Here is a 19018-nt window from a genome sequence, read left to right as displayed (position 1 = left end):
GCGGAAGAAGCCAATCTGAAAAGGCCACATGCCGTCTGGTTCCACCTATGTGACGACCTGGAAGAGGCAAAGCGATGGAGGCAGGAAAGCGATCAGCGGGCTGAGAGCCGAATCCAGTCGCAGCCAGACAGAGAAACGTGTCCACGTGACTCGCCGACGACTCGGGGCAAGTGGCACGAGAGGTTATTTATTAGAATTTCACTCTGCATTGCGACACCGCCCTTCAGATCACCTCTGCGGTTGTGCAATCCCTGCCCTATAAATACCGAGGCACTCCCGCCTCTGGCAGCCCCTGGAAGCCTCCAGAAGCCTCAGGAAGCCCGGCCTGCGAGGAGCCTCTCTCTCTTCTCTGGGCATCCCGGCCCAGCCTGCAGCCGTCATGAGGCCTCTCTACTTGCTGCTGCTGCTTCTGTGCCTTCTCTTCTCCTACCTGCCCCCAGGTGAGCTTTGAGCTTCGCCCTGCACCGGGGGTCCAGGGTCTGAGCTCTGATGACAGCCGCCTCTGCTGTCCCGGGGTGGGGACGTGGCAGGAAACCATCCCCAAGGTTGAGCAGCCGGTTTAGGCAGCCGGCGGTGGGCAAGCTGCTGAGCCTGGGACCTGAAGAGCGACCCCCCAGAGCCCAAGGGCCCAAGCCTGCAGGGAGCACCCTGGGTTGATGCTCCCAGTCCTGCAGGGAGCACCCCGGGCGTAGGCTCCCGGGCCTGCAGGGAGCACCTGGGGTTGACGTCCCAGTCCTGCAGGGAGCACTCCTGGCTGATGCTCCCGGGCCCACCGGGCAGCCCAGCGGCCGGGGGACAGACTCAGGGCTCCATCCCTGACTGTGTTTGGGGCCCCTTGCCCTCAGGGCTTGGCCGGGACGCGCAGCCAGTGTCAGGCAGCCCGGGCATCTCCTGTCCCCTCCGTCTGTGTCTGGGACGTCTAGGAAGTATCCTCTGTGGAAGGGGACCAGTTACTCCATCCACAACACGGCTCCTCGCGTCCAGAGGCCAGCCTCCCATCCATCCGGTTGAGAGACGTGTAGGCTGTCGGCTCCGGCTCACCCCGGTCGCCGGGTGGGGCCTCCCAGGTGGCCTGCTGCAAGCAGGTGCCACCTGCCCCTCCCACGAAGCCAGCTCACCCTGCACCTTTGACTCACCTCACGCAGTCAGGGTGCACAGGTGGTCTTCAGCCTTCCTTGGGAGGCCCTCCCGGCCTCTGCAGAGTGGGAAACCTCCCCCGTGCCCAGGAGGGAGCTTCCTGTGAGGCCAGAAATGCCAGCTCCCCTGGGTCAGAAAAGCAGCGTGCCTGGTGGAGGAGGATGCGGGACGCTGCACGTTGAACCAACCGGGCGACACGTTTCATCGTGGCCTCGAGCAAATCATGCATCTCGTGCCCGAGCTCTTTCTCGGGTCACGCTGGGTGGGGGGACACGTAGAGCACGAAAGCTCCAAAATCCTCTGAAAGATGCCACTGTGCTTCTCTGCCGCCCGCGCTGGATCCCGCAGACGTGCCACAGCTGCTCCGAGCGTGACTCAGTCCCCCCTCCTGGAAAGTGGGCACGAAAGTGTTGCAACGCAGCGTTTGCATGTCTGCAGCCTGGCCCCACTCGAGGGGTGGAGGAATCGGTGTAGCGAGTCGCCACCACTTTTTTTTTTTTTTTTTCCAAGACAATGGAAAATACGGGTGCCTGCCACACAGGGAGCGTACACGCTGGTTTCAGCTGCGCGTGGGCACGTGTGCGTTAGTCCGGAGCGGCCCGGCCCCACTTCTGACCGTGGGTCAGCGCACGCTCGGAAAAGCCAGGGCCCCCCTGGTAGCTTGAAGGGTTCCTTGCAGCCTGCCGCCGCCTCCTCGGACGATAAGCATCTCCCTGGACGCAGAGAACGTGAAAGGGTTGCCAAGGCTACTCAGGGGCAGCCAAACGTCCTAGGCAGAGGGAGGCGGAGAGCACGCAAGGCCCGCTCAGCCGCCCCAGGAGCAGCCTCCCTGGCCGCCCTCGGGGGGCTGAGTGCTGCTGCCCGCAGGTGCTGCCCCGGGACGCACCCCGAGCCCTCTCAAGGGATCACTTCACCCCCTCCTGGGGGACCCCGGAGGGCTCATCCCCTCACAACACGGGGAAGCCAAGGCTCACACACCCCAGTGAATGACAGCGGGGTCACAGCAGGAGACCAAGGCTTGACATTCTCTTTTAGCAGTTTTTGTCTCTATCAGGAAAAAACAAAACAAAACAAAAAAAAAACAAAAAAGAGTTGCCCCCTTTTATCCTATAGAGATCTTCTTTCTGTGAACACGGACTGATGTCTCATGACAAGGCCACGTGGGTCCCCTGCATCAGCTGGATGAGAACCCAGGTTTAGAAATCAGGATGGGTTGAGGCTGTGCCCTCACTGACTCAACAAATATTTATTTGTTTATTTTTAAAGATTTTATTTATTTGTTAGAGAGAGACAGAGAGAGAGAGAGCGCAAGTGGGGGTGGGGCTGAGGGAGAAGCCGACTCCCCGGGCTCAGCAGGGAGCCCGACGCGGGGGCTTGATCCCAGGGCCCTGGGATCATGACCTGAGCCGGAGGACAGACGCGTCACCCACTGAGCCGCCCAGGGCGCCCCTGACGCAACAGACATTTAGTTAAAGCCACTTACCGTGTGCAGGCATTGCCCTGGGAACAGGGGAAGAGCCAGGAAAACACAGTCCTGGATCGCATGACCTGACGTTCTAGAAGCAGAGCATGACAAGAAACCCAGTTTTATAATTAATTGTGTAATTACCACTGTGTTGTGACATGCCACTAAGTACAGGGTGCCGAGGGAGCACGTGGCGGCGGGGGGGGGGGGGGGGCGGCACGGAGCTGCTCTCGAGGGGCTGGAAGGCTTCCTGGAGGAAGCTGAGAAGGAAAGGAAAGATGGAAATCATTCTGGTGTTCATGGCATTTGAGAAAAAAAAATTTTTTTTTTTTTTACTTCCTTCTTGCCATTCAAAACTCAGGATGCGTCACATAACATTCGGATTTGTATCTTCTGTTAAGAGCACAAGCAAAGGAAGCCACACTCCCCCAAGCAGCAGCAGCGAGCTCCCGCGGCGGCTCCCCGGACGGGCGCTTGCCCCCAGGTCCCCGCAGGCCGCACCGCTCCCTGTCGCCCTGCCTCAGCCTACTTCACCGACTTTCCGGGCGGCCTGGCCGCGGTGGCACCTGCACGTGCTGCCCCGAGTTACCCGAACTAGTGCCAGGACGTAGGGCGCGTGGGAAAGAGACAAACCACACGGAAGGGATATCAGGGGTGAGAGCCTGGAGGGGAAGAGCAGCAAACCCCGAAAGCTCTCATTTTAACTTCACCCCACCCACCCTCTCCCCAAACTGTGGGGAAGGATAAATCATTATCTTCCTTCTGCGCATAAATACCTCGGCCAGACCCACAGGACGGCTAACAGGCAGAGGGAGGACTCGAACCCGGGCCTTGCACGCCCTCCAGGCACCAAGTGTGGGGACAGAGGGGGTCGCGGGGCCGGGAGGCTCTGGGGCCGCCCCGAGTGAGGTCTTGTGCGGCAGGAAACCGCAGGTGTGGGTGGGCCCCAGGCTTTGTAGACTGGGAGACTGACAGTCAGGTGGTTCGTGGGCTGGAGGCGGGCCAGCCGACAGCAAAGTGGCCCCGGGGTCACGGGGAGGATGTCCCGCAGCCGCTGCGCCCTCTCCCAGGGCTTCGCGCCTCGCTCGAGCACAGCTGACCAAACCTGGGGGACGGAGGCACGGGCCACTCCTCAGGATCCTCCCTCCTTCCCTTCCGGGGCACTGAGCACCCTCCCGGGTGTGTGGACCTCAGTTTCCTCACCTTTAAAATGAAGATTTAGGCAGTAGGACGCCCCGCTCGTGCACCCTTGCTCACACCTGAGTGTCTCACTCCGCGGTCCCCACCCCAACCTGCTTGCCCAAATTCCTTCCACCTGTCTGACCTCTGGCACCAGCCACCAGGAATGCGCCTGCTGCGGCCTGTGGGTCCCGTGGAGGAAAACGCCTTCCCCCTCGCCTCAGACACGAGGCCCCGCGGCCCCCAAACCAGGCCCCGCAGAGGCACCTGCTAAGGCACCTGTCCCCACAAAGCAGTTGTGCAAATGTCATCTGTCCAAAGGCGCCAGCATGTCTCGCACGCACACGGGGGCGGCTGTCCCCACTTTGCACATCTGTTCGGAGCTTTTCTTTTTGGCGGCGAGTCTCAGAAAAGTCACCTTTCAAGTCCCCGGGCAGCCTGGAACAAGAACTGGATCCCCGATGTGGCCCCAGACCCCGTATCCTCCTGGGTGTGGACCACAAGAACCACGGAGGCAGGACCTGGATTAGAAACCCCCGTGAACTCACACCGGGCGTTGCCGACGGGCCGAGCGGGCCGTGGCCAGCAGAGACCCCGTGGGCCGCGTGTCTGCGGAACTGGGCCTCGGGCCTTTGGTCCCGTTCCAGCCCCATCTGGAGTTTGGTGGCCTGTCCCGCAGGAGTGCCCGTGCGCTGCTTCCGTCCCCAGACAGCCGAAGCAGCCCCAGAGAGGGCGCCTGCCGGCTCGGGGGCCTAGGGACCCGACGCCTGCTGTGCACTTGGGTCCTGGTCTCGGGGTCCCGGACTGGGATGGAGCCTGGTGGGGGCCGGAGGGGGGCAGGCTCAGCCGGGAGTCTGCTTCTCCCTCTCCCTCTGCACCCCCTGCACCCCCGCTCTCCTCTCTCTCAAATAAATAAAATCCTTAAAAAGACGAACCAAGGAAGATTCCCAGAGCTGAAGTCAGTCCTGTAGCCTCCAGCGCAGGCCTCCGTGGAGGGCCCATCTGCTCGAGGGCAGCGCCTCCCCGGCAGGACGGAGCAGGGGAAGAGCCTCCGCTCACCCGCCGTGACCCCCCGGTGACTCCGGTAGGTCGTCCTGCCCCTGGGACTGTGTCGCTCCTGCCCCTGGGACTGTGTCGCGCCGCTGCCCGCCACCAGGTGCCCGTATGCCCCACCGTGGGCAGGGGTGTCTGCAGCCACCGTGGCCGAGCCGGAGAGGCCTTCCCTGGCCTGCGTGTCTGCTCCTCACCCGCCGCAGCCGGGGCGCCCAGGCAGCTGGGGGTCCCGCCGCCGACCTGCCCGCAAGCCCCCTCCGGCAGCAGCGTCCTGGGCAGGAGCGCCTGGGGCGGGGGGGGCCTCCTCCTTCGCAAAGCCCCTTATCATTCTGGCCACTCGCTGTCCTCTCACCCCAGCCTGGTGGCGTTTTAGCCCAAGCAACTGACAGCTTGAGTCCACAGCTCTCCAGTTTTGCCTTCCAGCTCTGCTGGGGGGGGGGGGGGCCCACTCGCGCCGCTGACCGGCGCCCACACGTCCAAGCAGAATGACAGCCTGAGCTCATGCCATGCATCCGCCCCATCCCCTCACTCCGTCCCCCTTCTCTCCCCTCCCTGTCTCCTGTTCTTCAAAGGCTCTCGAAGAAGTTTTCTTTCTGTGGCTCTTCTATGCAAAGTCTGAAGGCCTCACTCTGTGTTGATCTTCTTCAAAAAGAAAAAAATTGTATTTATTTATTTGAGAGAGAGAGAGAGAGCACAAGCAGGGGGAGGGGCAGAGGGAGAAGCAGACCCCCCAGCTGAGCAGGGAGCCCGATGCAGGACTCGATCCCAGGGCCCTGAGCTCGTGACCTGCACTGAAGGCAGACGCTTCACCGACGGAGCCACCCAGGCGCCCCGCTGATCTTTATGGTTTCACCTACTGCTCCGTGAGCCACCAGCGTCTGGCCTGCGCAGGGTACGTTCCCTGAGTAGCGTGGAAAGGCGTGGTCCCTGCTTTATGCAGATACCTCTTCCGATGACCCCCAAAATCCAGCCTCTCCGTGCTCGTGCCCAGACCCACTCCTTCCCCTCCCTGCCCTCTCCCGCGACGGACCCACTGAGCTCCCCGCCACCGAATCCAGCCTCCTTCCTTCAACCAACACCTGTTACTGCCGCCAACTAGAGCAGTCGTTGGTGTTGCAGCTGCATGGACGCGGGACGACGGACAATCCAGCCGTAGTGGGTCAATAAATGTACGCTTGAAAGAGGCCCTGCTTTGGGGCAAGCAGAGAAACCGGCACACGCCTGCTTTCCCAACGGGCCCGCCCCCTCGGCTCCGCCTCACCCCTCATTCTTACCCAGAAGCGAGTTTTCTCTTTTTCCACGTTCCTCTGGTTTATGGTGACCGTCACAGGATGAGCTGGATGGCATTTCCCAGGCCAGCTTGGTGAGGACCTAGACAGGAATAAGCCCCAAGTCCCGGGGAGTGCTGTCGCCCTCGGGGAAGGGGAGAAGAGCGGGTGCGAGTCACCCCCGAGCCCACGGGCAGGGTGCACTGCACCCACGTGAGGACGGGGCAGGGCACCAGCGGCTACACGCACCGTGGGGCGTGCACGGCTCCGGAAATATGCAGACCTTTCAGAAGGAACTCTTACTTGTTTTCCTTTTTTAACTGCAAAACATCACATGCATCCAGAAAAGAGCATAAACCAGGAATGTACGACTTAATGAGTTATTATGAAACAAGCAGCCGGGGACCAGGGTTTAAGTCAAGACGTAGGACCTGGCTGGCACCTAAGAAATACCCCTGCAGGCTTCTCGGGCACCCGCCCCTTGCTCCGTCCCCGGGGGGAATCCTCGCTTGACCTTTCTGGTAATGACTTCCTATATTTCTGGTACTTTTGCCACCTCGGCACTCGTGCTGAATAGTACAGCTCGGCTTGTGTGTGCTTCTCAGTTGGCTAGGTACATGCGGGAGGGGCTAGTGTATCCTAGGTTATTCACATATTAGATAGATAGATAGATAGATAGATGATAGCACAAGAAGTTGGGGAGCCTGGGGGGCTCAGTCAATTAAGCATCTGCCTTCGGCTCAGGTCATGATCTCGGGGTCCTGGGATCGAGCCCCATGCTTGGCTCAGCTGGGGAGTCTGCTTCTCCCTCTCCCTCTACCCCTCTGCCCTGCTCATGCTCTCACTCTCTCTCTCTCAAATAAATAAATTTTAAAAATCTAAAAAAAATCACAAGAAATTTATAATTTTGATAGATAATGCCACATCGTTAAGCGTAAAGTTATTTTTTTTTCAATATGAATATCCAGGTGTCCCAGAACCAGCTCTGAGGAGGCCACTCCCCACTACTATTCTCCTAAGTGGATGGTCTACACTGATTCTGCACACATGCACCTGGGTCCCTTTCTCTACTCTTTACTCTGTTCCATTTGTATGTTTTGTCCTTGTGTCTTTACCACACTCTAATTGCAGTGGATCTATAATTAGTCTCAAATCCAGTAAAGCAAGTCCTCCTACCTTCTTCTCCAAGAGTGTCTTGACTATTCTTGGTCCTTTGAATTTTCACATAAATTTTAGAATAAACTTGTCAAGTTTTACTGCAAAAATCTTGATATTTTTGTGGTATTGAGTTAAATCTACAGATTAATCTGGAGGAAATTAACATTTGAGAAAAAAAATTAATCTTCCAGGGCTTAACCATACCACTTCTACTTATTCTGTTTTTCTTTAATTTATCAAAGAATATTATATTTCTTGCATATAGAAGTATTGTATTTTCTTAGATTTAATAGTAGGCATTTGATATTTCAATATGGTGATTCATTTTAATTTCATTTATTTTCATTTCAATATGGTGATTTATCCATTGGTTGCCAATACACAGAAGTAAAATTGATTTTTTTATATTGATCTCATATACAGAAAACTAAATTTAAATTAACTTTGCTTTTAATTCCTTTTAGACTGTCCACATATAATCATAATGCCTGCAAATCGTGACAATTTTATTTTTCCTTTCAATTTTATATCATTTTTCTTTCCTTCTGTTATTTCCATGGTTAGTATCTCAAGTACAACGTCCAATGCAATTGATGATCGAAATTAGGCTGGTCTTGCTGGGTATCTCAAATGAAAATTTTTCAATGTTTGACCATTACGTGTACTGCTGGTTATAGGCTTCTGCAGATTTTCTTCATGAAATCAAGGAAATTCCGTCTAAGTTCTTATCATACATTAGTGTTGACTTTTCCCAATGTTTTTCTGCATCTGTTGGGATGATCATAGGATTTTTCTATTTTAACCATTAACAGGCACAGGTTGATCTTCAAATGTTCAATGAAAGCTTGGATTTATGAAATAAACTGAACCTGGTTTTATTTATTTACTTATTCTGTGTGCTGACATTTTATATAGGATCATTGCCTCTCTGCAGGTCAGGGAGGTTGAGCCGTAGTTTGCCTTTTCTTTCCTTGCTCATCTCTTTAGATGGTGATATTAAGACCATGTATGTTGGTATCATACCATGAGCTGGTGAATGTTCTTTCTCTTGCCATTCTGAAAAACAGTGTGCTGTGTAGACACTATTTCTTATTTGTTGCTTGGTAGGATTTGCTACCAAGCCATCCGAGCCAAGAGTCTCATTTACGGATTCGATTTCTTTGATAATTATGGGACTATTTATATTTTCTACTTCTTGTTTATTTTAGTGAGTTGTGTTTTTCTAAGATTTTTTTTATCTCAACTAAATTTTCAAGTTTGTTCAAGTCTGTTCTATTTTGTTCTATATGGATAGAATATTTCCAATTTTTCTATTTCCATGAACTATTCAAATTTCTAAATTCCTAATAATTTTAATTTTTTATATTACTAGAAGGCACTGTCCTTGCTTCCTTCCTGTCTGCCTTCAGTCTTTTTTTTTAAGATTTTATTTATTAAAAAAAAGATTTTTAAAAATTATTTATGCATGAGAGACACAGAGAGAGAGAGGCAGAGACACAGGAAGAGGGAGAAGCAGGCTGCCTGTGGGGAGCCTGATGCAGGCAGGACGCGATCCTAGGACCCCAGGATCCTTGCCCTTAGTCTTGACAAGGGAATTCTCTACTGTCAGTTCTTTTTTTTTTTTTTTTTTCTTTCTACTGTCAGTTCTGACTAAAATTTGAAAACCAGTGGCCCAGAGACCCTCGATTCTTTACTGGGCATTAGATGCATCTACGATTTTTTTTTTTTAATCTTAGCACATAAACTCTACAACAGTACCCTACAACAGTTAAGTCCCTATTTTTAAGAGTATCTCAGCTGACTGAATGTGTATGCAGCATGGAGAACCACTGGTCTACACCACAATCTCTCAACCTTGGTGCTACTGACATTTAGCACCAGATAATTCTCTATTACGAGGGCTGTTCTGTGCATCCCATTCTCTGGCAGCACCCCTGGCCTCCACCCACCAGATACCTGTAATATCCACCCCACATATCCCACAGTTGTACAACCAACAATGTCCCCAAACATTGCCAAATATCTAGTCACGAGACACTCACAGTTCTAGGTCAGATGAGATAGCTGCAACAGGGATATGGATTAAGTAAGAGGACAATCTCAATCGGTATGAAAACCATCTTTCTGATAAGTAGAGACACATGACATTTGAATGGACTGTTCCCCAGGATGGTGATGGCCTGTTGTGTTACTCAGCTGGAGCGGACATAACAAAATAGCACAGGGAGTCTCCCTCAGCAACAGAAATCAATTCTCTCCCAGTTCTGAAGGCTTGAAGTTCAAGGTCAATGTGTCAGCAGGTTAACATTTCTCCTGAGGCCTCTCACCTTGGCTCACGAGCAGCCACCTATTGTCATGCCCTCACGTGGCTTTTCCTCTACGTGTACACGTCCTTCTTTTTGTCCAAATGTCCTCTTGTTATGAGGATACCAGGCCCATTGGATTCGAGACAACTTTTATGACCACATCTAACCTTCATCAGCTCTTGAAAGGCCCTGCCTCCAAATGCAGTCACATGCTGGGGCGCTGGCCAGTGAAGAAAGACATCAGCATGCACATTTTGGTGGAGGCGACACAATTCAGTCCATAAGACCTATCCATGGAGGCAAGCAAAACGGTGGCTTGATAGTCACTTACTGGGAAGAGCGTGGGCAGTTCGTTCTCTATTGGATCGAGTAGAAGACTCATCTAGACACCTTCTGACGATGAGATTCTGAGATATTGGGAAGAAAGCAGAAACAGTGAAACCGGTTCCAATGAAAGCGTTACGGCGTGGCCATACTCTCAAGGTGACCTGAAAGGATCCCAGATTTCAGCAAAGATGTGGAGGGGATGGTACAGCGAGGCAGCATGGGAGTGGGGTGTGTAGTTTAGGAATGCTCCCAGAGTCGGGAACACACTTCAGCATTACTGAAGCAAGATGTGTGTCTGGGCTTTAGTACGATGTAGTAGGATACTTCTTTGGGGACTAACGTGAATTTCCCGCACACCTTAAAGCTCTCTGGGCAGAAGGGAACTGCACCCACCCAGAAGCCCACTGCTCATCATTGGCTTCCGTTTGGCCACAGCTGGCAGGGACCTCAGAATGAGGGCCCCGTGCGATGCCTTGTCTCTGGAGCAGCCCCCGAGATACACTGAGTGCAAAGTTCTTGGAAGAGAAGGCTCTTCGACGTGCTTCCCAAAGGGTCACTTTATCAAGTGTTCTAGAGTCACCGTGGCCGCAAGCCATGAGTCTGAAGTGTTTTCTTTCTCTTCTCACAGGTGCTGGCTTCTTTACGGGTATCGGCCAGAGGTCTGACCAGTACATCTGTGCCAGGAAAGGAGGCACCTGCAACTTCTCCCCTTGCCCGCTCTTTACCAGGATCGATGGCACCTGTTACCGCGGGAAGGCCAAGTGCTGCATGCCTTGACTCTGAGCTGGGCCCGTTGGAGAGAGTGTGTGGAAGTCCATTGAGCCCAGTGAAGTATTTGTAATCGTTGTTTTAATAAAAGAAGACTTTTTTTTTTTAAGCATACCTCTTTCAGACCAAAATGAATCTTATCTCCTGTTGGAAGAAGTTGAGAAATTATGGAGGTCAGAGGGGCAGAGCCAGGGCAGGCCCATAGGGCTGGGGGTGCTGACCAAGCTTGAGCGATGTCACCTATATACATGTCATCACCAAACCAACGTGTGGGCGATGCAGGGTGTGCACATGAGATCCAGGACACCCGAGGAGGGGACGATGCACACGAGGCCCTCCCTGGTCCCAGCAGCAGCTCACCCCAAATGCCGCAGCCTCCACAGCCTCTTCTGTGAAACAACCCATCTGCAGGGCCCGGAGCTGCTGCCTTTCCTGCTTCCGGGGCCCACAGCCGTGGGTTGGTCCACCGCAGCCCTGCAGAGCCTCCGCTATGGCCACAGCACTCGTAGCTCCCATTCGCCAGGCCTCGTGCAGGGGCTGCCGCTCCACAATCCCACAACCCGGCCAGGAGTCAGCGACGGAAGCACCGCTCACGGCCGCTGCTCCTCCTCCCACTCCTCCAGCCTCTAGACCCCTGTTGGTGAGCCAGGATGGCTCGCTTTCCCCCTTCGCCCAATAAATGTTTTACGACTCCCATGACACACGTGGTTCTGCTGTGTCCTTACTCTGGCAGCGACGACTTCATGCTCCACGTTGATAAATTATCAGCACAAATGAAAATCACACATTCTGAAACCTTTGCCCCCCTCCCCTAGACACAGTTTCCATCATTAACAGCCCTCTCTTGTGAAAGGAGGCTGGTTTGTGGTGTGGACGTGAGCCCCCACCGGGCCTTCTCTGTGACACTCACACAACAGGTGGTTAATTCCAGCGCATCTAGGCCTTTCCCTCACCCCAAAAAAGCTAAGAAATAATCCAGGAGAGTTCTATTTTGAAAAGAAACCTCGGGGGGGCCTGGGTGGCTCAGTCAGTTCAGGTCTTGAGCTCAAGGTCCTGGGATCAAGCCCCGCGTCGGGCTCCCTGCTTCTCCCTCTCCCTCTGCCCTTCCTCCTTCCCCCCTCCTCCCTCCTCCCTGCTCGTGTCTCTCGCTCTCTCAAATAAATAAAATCATTAAAAAAGAAAAGAAAAGAAAAGAAAAAGGAAATCTCAGGCACGCCATCCACTTGCCTCTTCAAGATATGGAAGTCCTCCCTGGGAGCGTTCCTCCGGATGTTAAATCAAAAAACAGATTCCCAGATAAGCCCTGCCACTTAGGGCTGCCAATGTTTAGGGTTTCCCAAGACCCCAGTTCCTCGGGCAGAAAAAAAAAAAAAAAAACCACATTCTGTGTTTATCTCACATCCGTTGGTGTTTACGAGGTTGTGGCGACTCCACCGGCCCTGCCGGGAGGACTTCAGGTGATCACAAGCAAACGCTCGTAGACCCAGGAGGACGTCACCATCGTCACCATCGACAGCGCCGCGCCCAGAAACAGCAGGCCCGGAACCAAGAGCCGAGCACGACGGTGGCAGCCCATCCCCCTCAGGGACCAGGGACGTCTGGTCCCAGGGCTTCCGTTACTGGGGTCGCCAGCCTTGAGTGCCCAGTTTAAAGGCTGCTTGCCCCCAGCCCCTTGCAAAGCCATGCCTGCGCCCTCCGGCCGGACTCTCCTGGGCATTTGCACTCACCGCCCCCACCTGCCCGAGGCATTTGCAGGCTTGCAGCTTGCAGAGCGCCGGCACCCCCCAAACCCTGTCCTCTGGTGACGAGGCCCTTGCCGCTGGCCACTCCCCCCCCCCAGCAGGACCAGCGAGGCCAGCCCGCTTCTCTGTCTCCCCCAGGGATGCACCCTGGGCTCCCGGGTCACCGCCACTCCCCGCGTCTCAGCCTCCACCTGCGATCACCGGGACGCCGACGACGGTGCCCCAGCCACGGCGGAGGGGAGATGGCCCGGGGCCCGGGGCAGGGCTGGCCGGTGCCAGCGATCCGCCTGACTTCGGACCAGTGACAAGGCCAGTTCTGGCTCCGACCATAGCATCTGCTTAACGAAGAGCAAGTACTGCTTTGAGGCAGCTCCGGACACAGTTCCTGGCCCCGCTGCGTCCCCGCGTCCCTGAGGAAGGATGAGGCACGTGCCCTCAGGGTCGGTCAACACGCCGACCCCCGGGTGAGGCGTGTCCACCAGAGCAGGTCGGTGGGCTGTAGGGACAGTGCGTGGGCGCTGTGGTCAGACAGGGCTTGCACGCGAACGTGAAACAACCAGCGAGGACCTGTAGCATCTCTGCAGCGCGTCCGCAGAGCCAGACCCTGCGAGCCGAATCCCTGGGAAAGGGGACCGTGTATCACCCCTCGGGCGCGACAGAGCCACGGGGAACACCGTGCGCCACACACGATTCGGCCTGGCTTTGCTTCAGCAATTTTTTTTTTAGGATTTTATTTATTTATTCATGAGAGACACAGAGAGAGAGAGAGAAAGAGAGAGAGAGACAGGCAGAGAGACAGGCAGAGGGAGAAGCAGGCTCCATGCCGGGAGCCCGACACGGGACTCGATCCCGGGACTCCAGGATCACGCCCTGGGCCCAAGGCAGCGCTAAACCGCTGAGCCACCCGGGCACCCATGCTTCAGCTTTTGTTTTTGTTTTTGTTTTTGTTTTTGTTTTTGTGTTTTTTTTGTTTTGTTTTTTTGGTTTTTTGGTTTTTTTCCATACTTCAGCTTTTAACAGCAAAAACACATGCAGACCAACGGCCTCCTGACTCCTGACTTGCGTCGCTGGGGAGCGCTCAGGGCGTGCCACCCTGTCCAGTGAGGGAGCTGGGCTGCAGCTGCAGGGAGTGCTCTTGTTCTGATCTCACTAAGAGCCGGTGGTGTTCCCGGCTGTGTCAGCTTTCCCGGAGCGGGACCTCCCTGCTACTGGAGGGAAGAGGAGGCTACTCCAAATGCTCCTCCAACATACGTGCAAGAACAGGAGAGAACCCAAGCCCCTCGTGCACATGGCCACCCTCAGAGGTAAGGCTCCCGGATCAGTCTGTGGTCTTCAGAGAAACAGAACCAGCAGGAAGTGCATGTGTGCGTGTGTGCGCGTGTATATACGGCGAGCAAGAGCTTAAGGAACTGGCTCAGTTGGGGCCTCGGCGAGTCCAGACTCCAACGGAGGTGCACCGACAGGCTGGAGATGGACACAAGAGCTGCTGTGCACGTCCAGAGGCTGGCTGGCTGCTAGGACAGGTCCTTCTTCTCTCTCGGGGGGGTGGGGGGTGTCAGTGTGAGCTGGGGAGGCCTTCGACTGATTGGGCGAGGCCCACCCACATTCTGGAAGCCCATCGCTACCCTCAAGGTCCACGGATTCCAATGTTGGGCTGTATGCATGTTATTTGCTGCTTATTATGTTTTGATGCCTTTTAAAAAATATGAAAAAACAAAGAGGTCTTTCCTGTCTGGGGAGAGACGGCCCCGAGCAGGGCTAGCCGACCCTTAGAGCACAGCCCCAGCCAGGAGCGCACCTCCAATGTGTAGACTACCCCACCTGGAGCCACGCTCCTCGGTGTGACCCGTGCACCCCGGCAGACAGTGTTGTCCTGACTCAGTCATCCCAGGGCCAGGGACCCGTGGGCTGCAGGCCACCCCTCCAGCCTAAAGCACAGCAGCTCCACCCATGCTCATCTTCCTCACGTGGCCCCTAACCAGGGAGGGGGGTTCCTGCAAGGGAAGCCCGCACGGCACCCCAGGTGGGCCGACCCCTCCTCTTCTGCACATCTAGTTGCCGTTGCTTTGGCCACTTGGGCCCATGGGGCGTCATGGCTCCCTGGAGACTGGTTCAACACTTTAAAAAAAGGGGGGGAAGAAGGACTAATTTATTGCATGCCCCCCCCCCAAATACTTGAGTTTTCCTGGCTGAATAAATCCCCCCCCCCCCAGGGTCAGTAGGAGGACTCAGGAGATGCCTGATGCTGGGCAACAGCAGGACGGGCATTCCCTGTCCTCTCTGTCCTCGCTCTGGGAGGTGCGCACACGCCACCTCGTCCCACGGCAGGTGCCCAGGGGCCTGGCTGGCCGCCTGCACAGGGCCCCCCACCAGCTCCTTGTCTGCCTGGCTCCCGAATGAGCTGGTTTTTCTGCTCCTGTGGGTTGAAGAGCCTCCATCGGTGACACGGAGTCTGACTCAGCGGCGAATGAGCAAATACGTGCAAGGACAGAGGAGATCCCTGCAGTCGCTGGAAGCATCGCAGCTGACAGTGAACAAGACCTGGCAAGCCATCCCCGGGCTCCGCTCGTCCCCACCACCTCTGGGACCCTGACTTTGCCTCCCTTCAAATCATACCACACGTGCTCGTTCAGCCATGGAATATTTTGGGGGAATTCACTCAACAAACTATCCCCGGTTTGGAGGAAACATCTCAGCTCATCAGGTCACAAACCAAATGCCACTAATGGTGTCTCAGTCCCAGTGCATGACTTTTTGGAAACCTTCAATTATTAAAGCATCTCCTCTGCTCATGAAGATGTAGGCTGGGCTATTTTTAAACTCGAATCTCACATCCTATTGGACATTCCTGCCCCATGTATAGGCTACACCTGGGGGGGCAGTGAGGGTTGGGAAGGGGGTCCTACCTCCGCCCCTTGCTTCCCTTGACTTAGGCCTTTGGATGGGGGGCTGCGTCACATCTGCTGTTCCAGAAGAACACACTTTACCAGATTAGCAGGATTTCTGCTCCATGGGCTGCTTATCGATGCCTCCCTACACTGGCTGCTTCCTCTGCGTCCCACGTACCTGACCCCAGCTCTCTGTGGGCTGCATTTGCTGGTCCTCTGAGGGCTCTGTGGAGCTTTCCCCCTCCATCCCAGGCCCAGGACATTGGGTCCAGGCTCAGACTGTCCCCACCAGCCTCCATCTGGCGCAGCAGCCCTTGCCCCTGTCTTTTGATATCACCCAGTAGATGGCCCTCTGGTGACAGGCAATGAGGCGACCTGAGTCCAGCCATTTCCAGAAACGTCCAGACCCTTGAATGTAAACAGTGGGTCTCTGGAGTCTCCCACCAGCACAGCACCAAGGTCTCCTGGTCTTGCTGCGGGCCCCAGGGGAGTGCACAGCCTCTGCAGTTGTAACTCAGTGGTAGCCGCACCTGCGATTGTCACCTGCCACCACACCTGCAGAAGTAGGGAGGACACCTTGGGGGCTTGGGGAGGAGAGGAGAGGGTGAGATGGTGCAGCTCTGCAGAGGGTTGACCCTGGGGACGTCACAAAGATGGCAAGATGGCTAATTTCCTAAAAACACAGTTGTCAGCCGCAACATAGAAAAAGGAGAATCTGAAGGGACAGAGTGATTGTGCATGAAGCAATTTGGACTGTTATGACATTGAAAACCAGACATGCTTCACTGAGGTGTCGTAACGCGCGGACCGTGTCCATGCTTGGCTACTGTAGACCATAAACACGGGGTGCGTGCGTCCCTTTGAATGAGTGTTTTGTATCCTTTAGGTAAATACCCAGTAGTGCAATTGCTGGGTTGTGGGGTAGCTCTGTTTTTAGGTTTTTAAGGAACCTCCATACTGTTTTGCACAGTGGCTGCACCAGTCGGCATTCCCGCCAACAGCGCAAGGGGGTTCCCCTTTCTCCATACCCTCGCCAACACCTGTGGTTTCTTGTGTTGTTCATTTTAGTCATTCTGACAGGTGTGAGGTGGCGTCTCACTGTGGTTTTGATTTGCATTTCCCTGGGGATGAGAGATGTCGAGAATCTTTTCATGTGTCTGTTGCCCAGCTGAGCGTCTGCATTTGGAGGGATGTCTGTTTGTGTCTTCTGCTCATTTTTTAATCGGATTATTTATTTTTTTGACTGATGAATGGATAAAGAAGATGTGGGATACATACACAATAGGATATGACTCAGACATAAAAGAATGAAATCTTGGGATCCCTGGGTGGCACAGCGGTTTGGCGCCTGCCTTTGGCCCAGGGCGCGATCCTGGAGACCCGGGATCGAATCCCACGTCGGGCTCCCGGTGCATGGGGCCTGCTTCTCTCTCTGCCTCTCTCTATCATAAATAAATAAATAAAAATTTAAAAAAAATGAAATCTTGCCTTTTGCAATGACAGGGATGGAGCTAGAGAGTATAACACTAAGCAAGGTAAGTCCGTCAGAGAAAGACAAATACCATCAGATCGCACTCGTATTTGGAATTTAAGAACAAAACAAATGAGCAAAGGGAAGAGAGAGAGAGAGAGAGAAACCAAGACACAGCCTGTTAGCTACAGAGAACAAACAGTTGGTCCCCAGAGGGGAGGTGGGTGGGGGTGGGGAAGAGGTGCACCTGTCGCCGTGAGCACTGGCTGATGTAAGGCAGTGTCGAGTGACTATATTGCACACCTGAAACTAGTATCGCGCTGTATGTTAGCTACCTGGAACGTAAATAAAAACTTTCAAAAAGAAGAAAAGATGTTGCAACACATCAGGAAAAAACAATGAGGTCATTCTAAGGGAAAAAAGAGAGAACAGGCGTGAATTTTAGACCAAAGTCTTATCATTTCTACCGCGATTATTCTTTCCTTCTTTTGTAAACAACAACACAGCTGGGCATTTGCCACAGCAAAGAAAACAATCGAGAGGACCTACGAAGTCCCTTCATCAACATCCTCGAGCTCCTGCCGCAGTTCTGAGCCAGGAGACCTCTGGTGCGCCCGGGCCGGGCTTTTCCTCAGGTCGGGGAGGGTCCGCACGGGCAGGAGGCGCGTCTACGCACAGCAGCATCAGCCTTCCCTGCTTCCATTCCAAATGACAGCTTATGAAGTTAGGCTCTTGAAATATTTGAATTAACCTGCCGCAAAGTTAGACTGTTCCTGTGTGGCTTTGATGTGAATCTCTTAGAATCGTCTCCCTTTCTCTCCAGGTGCCAGCGCCCAGGCCTCCTGCCAGCCGTCAGCTAACCACCCGGCTCCGCGTGGCCCGGGCACAGCCGTTCTGAGCTGCTGGGGGGCTGCTCCTCCAGTGGCTCCCCCAATGCACCCCCCCAAACTTCCCCCGTGACTCTCCATAGTAAACTGCATTGGCAATTCGTTTTTGCACGTACTTTTAAAGGAGGGAGCGCTAGGTCTTGAATTCCGCCCCTCAGTTCACCCCGCAGTTCCGAGGGGCACCGGCATCTCCCCGGTGAAGGCGGAGAACAGCGGCTCGGGGCCTCCTGCGACGGACAGAGGAGCCTGGATGGGGACTTCACCCTCAGGTGGCCGACGGAGTAACACGGCGCCCGGTCCTGCTCCGGGCTGGGCCCAGCGCCCCACCCGCAGCCCCCCACAACCGCCTCTCCAGGAGCCGAGTTTCCCAAACCAACTCGCTGAAGGCACTCTTCTTGTGGTGGCCCGAGGGACAGCTTCCCAGCGCCTCCAGCTCCACCTGGGCCCTGCCGTCGGACGGGAAAGGGGAGGAATGGGACTGGAGGGTCGCAATGACTGGTCAGGCGCCAGGACTGGGAGGGGTGTTGGGGTGACGGGGGAGGAGGTGTCGGGGTGACGGGAGAGGGGTGTCGGGGTGTTGGGTCAGGTGCCAGGACTGGGAGGGGTATTGGGGTGACAGGGGAGGGGGTGTCGGGGTGATGGGGGAGGGGTGTTGGGGTGTTGGGTCAGGCACCAGGACTGGGAGGGGTATCGGGGTGACAGGGGTGGGGGTGTCAGGGTGATGGGTCAGGCACCAGGACTGGGGAGGGGTGTCGGGGTGATGGGTCAGGCACCAAGACAGGGGTGGGGTGTCGGGGTGAGGTGTCAGGCACCAGGACAGGGGTGGGGTGTTGGGTTGGTGGGTCAGGCACCAGGAAGGGATGGGGGCAGGTGTGAGGACAGACAGTGGGGCAGGAACAGCCATGCGAGCACATGCAGAGTAGAGGCAAGCATGACCTGTGCACTAGGGGTCAGGACCTACATTTCGGGGGCCCCACACGCTGCTATAAACGGCAGCTAAAGAAATGAAAACGCAGACCTTGGAACTGTACCCTTGTGTGGGCTTAGAGGGCGAGGGTCTAGAGATTTCCGGGAGGCTCCGATGGGACCGTAGGGCAGGGAGCCTCTTAGGCCGAAGCAGCCCTACCTTCCAGGAAGCAGAGCATTGTAGAAGCACCACAGCGAGGCTGCAGGAAGGCCTGAGGCTGTCTGGCCTGGGGCTTGATTTCGGTGAAGGGAAACTAACCACCGGGTTCTGCAGCTCCCCCCCCCCCCTCGCTCTACAGGTCCCCGGCGCGGTCCAACTCTCTTCCCCCTTCAAGACGGTAGATTCTTCAGCGGTGGCTGCTTCTACGACAGGGTTTTTGCAGGGCCGGGGGCAGTCCTCACC

The 19018-nt window shown here is 55.1% G+C and overlaps 1 protein-coding gene and 1 long non-coding RNA gene across 2 annotated transcripts; one reads left to right on the top strand and one right to left on the bottom strand.

Moving 5' to 3' along the window:
- The first annotated feature begins 230 nt into the window (after positions 1-230).
- On the top strand, positions 231-11360 carry DEFB1 (defensin beta 1). Its single transcript, XM_077848554.1, has 2 exons — positions 231-440; positions 10522-11360. Exons 1-2 carry the CDS (start codon positions 380-382, stop codon positions 10668-10670), a joined length of 210 nt encoding a protein of 69 aa, XP_077704680.1. The 5' UTR covers positions 231-379; the 3' UTR covers positions 10671-11360.
- Positions 11361-17197: 5837 nt separating this feature from the next.
- LOC144283915 (uncharacterized) lies at positions 17198-18234 on the bottom strand. The gene is made up of 2 exons (XR_013352411.1): positions 17766-18234; positions 17198-17455 (listed from the first exon to the last, which is right to left on the bottom strand). It is a non-coding gene; the product is annotated as an uncharacterized LOC144283915 (long non-coding RNA).
- Positions 18235-19018: the final 784 nt, after the last annotated feature.

Source organism: Canis aureus, chromosome 15, assembly GCF_053574225.1.
Source record: "Canis aureus isolate CA01 chromosome 15, VMU_Caureus_v.1.0, whole genome shotgun sequence".
Classification (NCBI taxonomy): domain Eukaryota; kingdom Metazoa; phylum Chordata; class Mammalia; order Carnivora; family Canidae; genus Canis; species Canis aureus.
The sequence above is the reverse complement of the archived record's forward strand: the minus strand, read 5'-3'. Positions and strand labels throughout refer to the sequence as shown.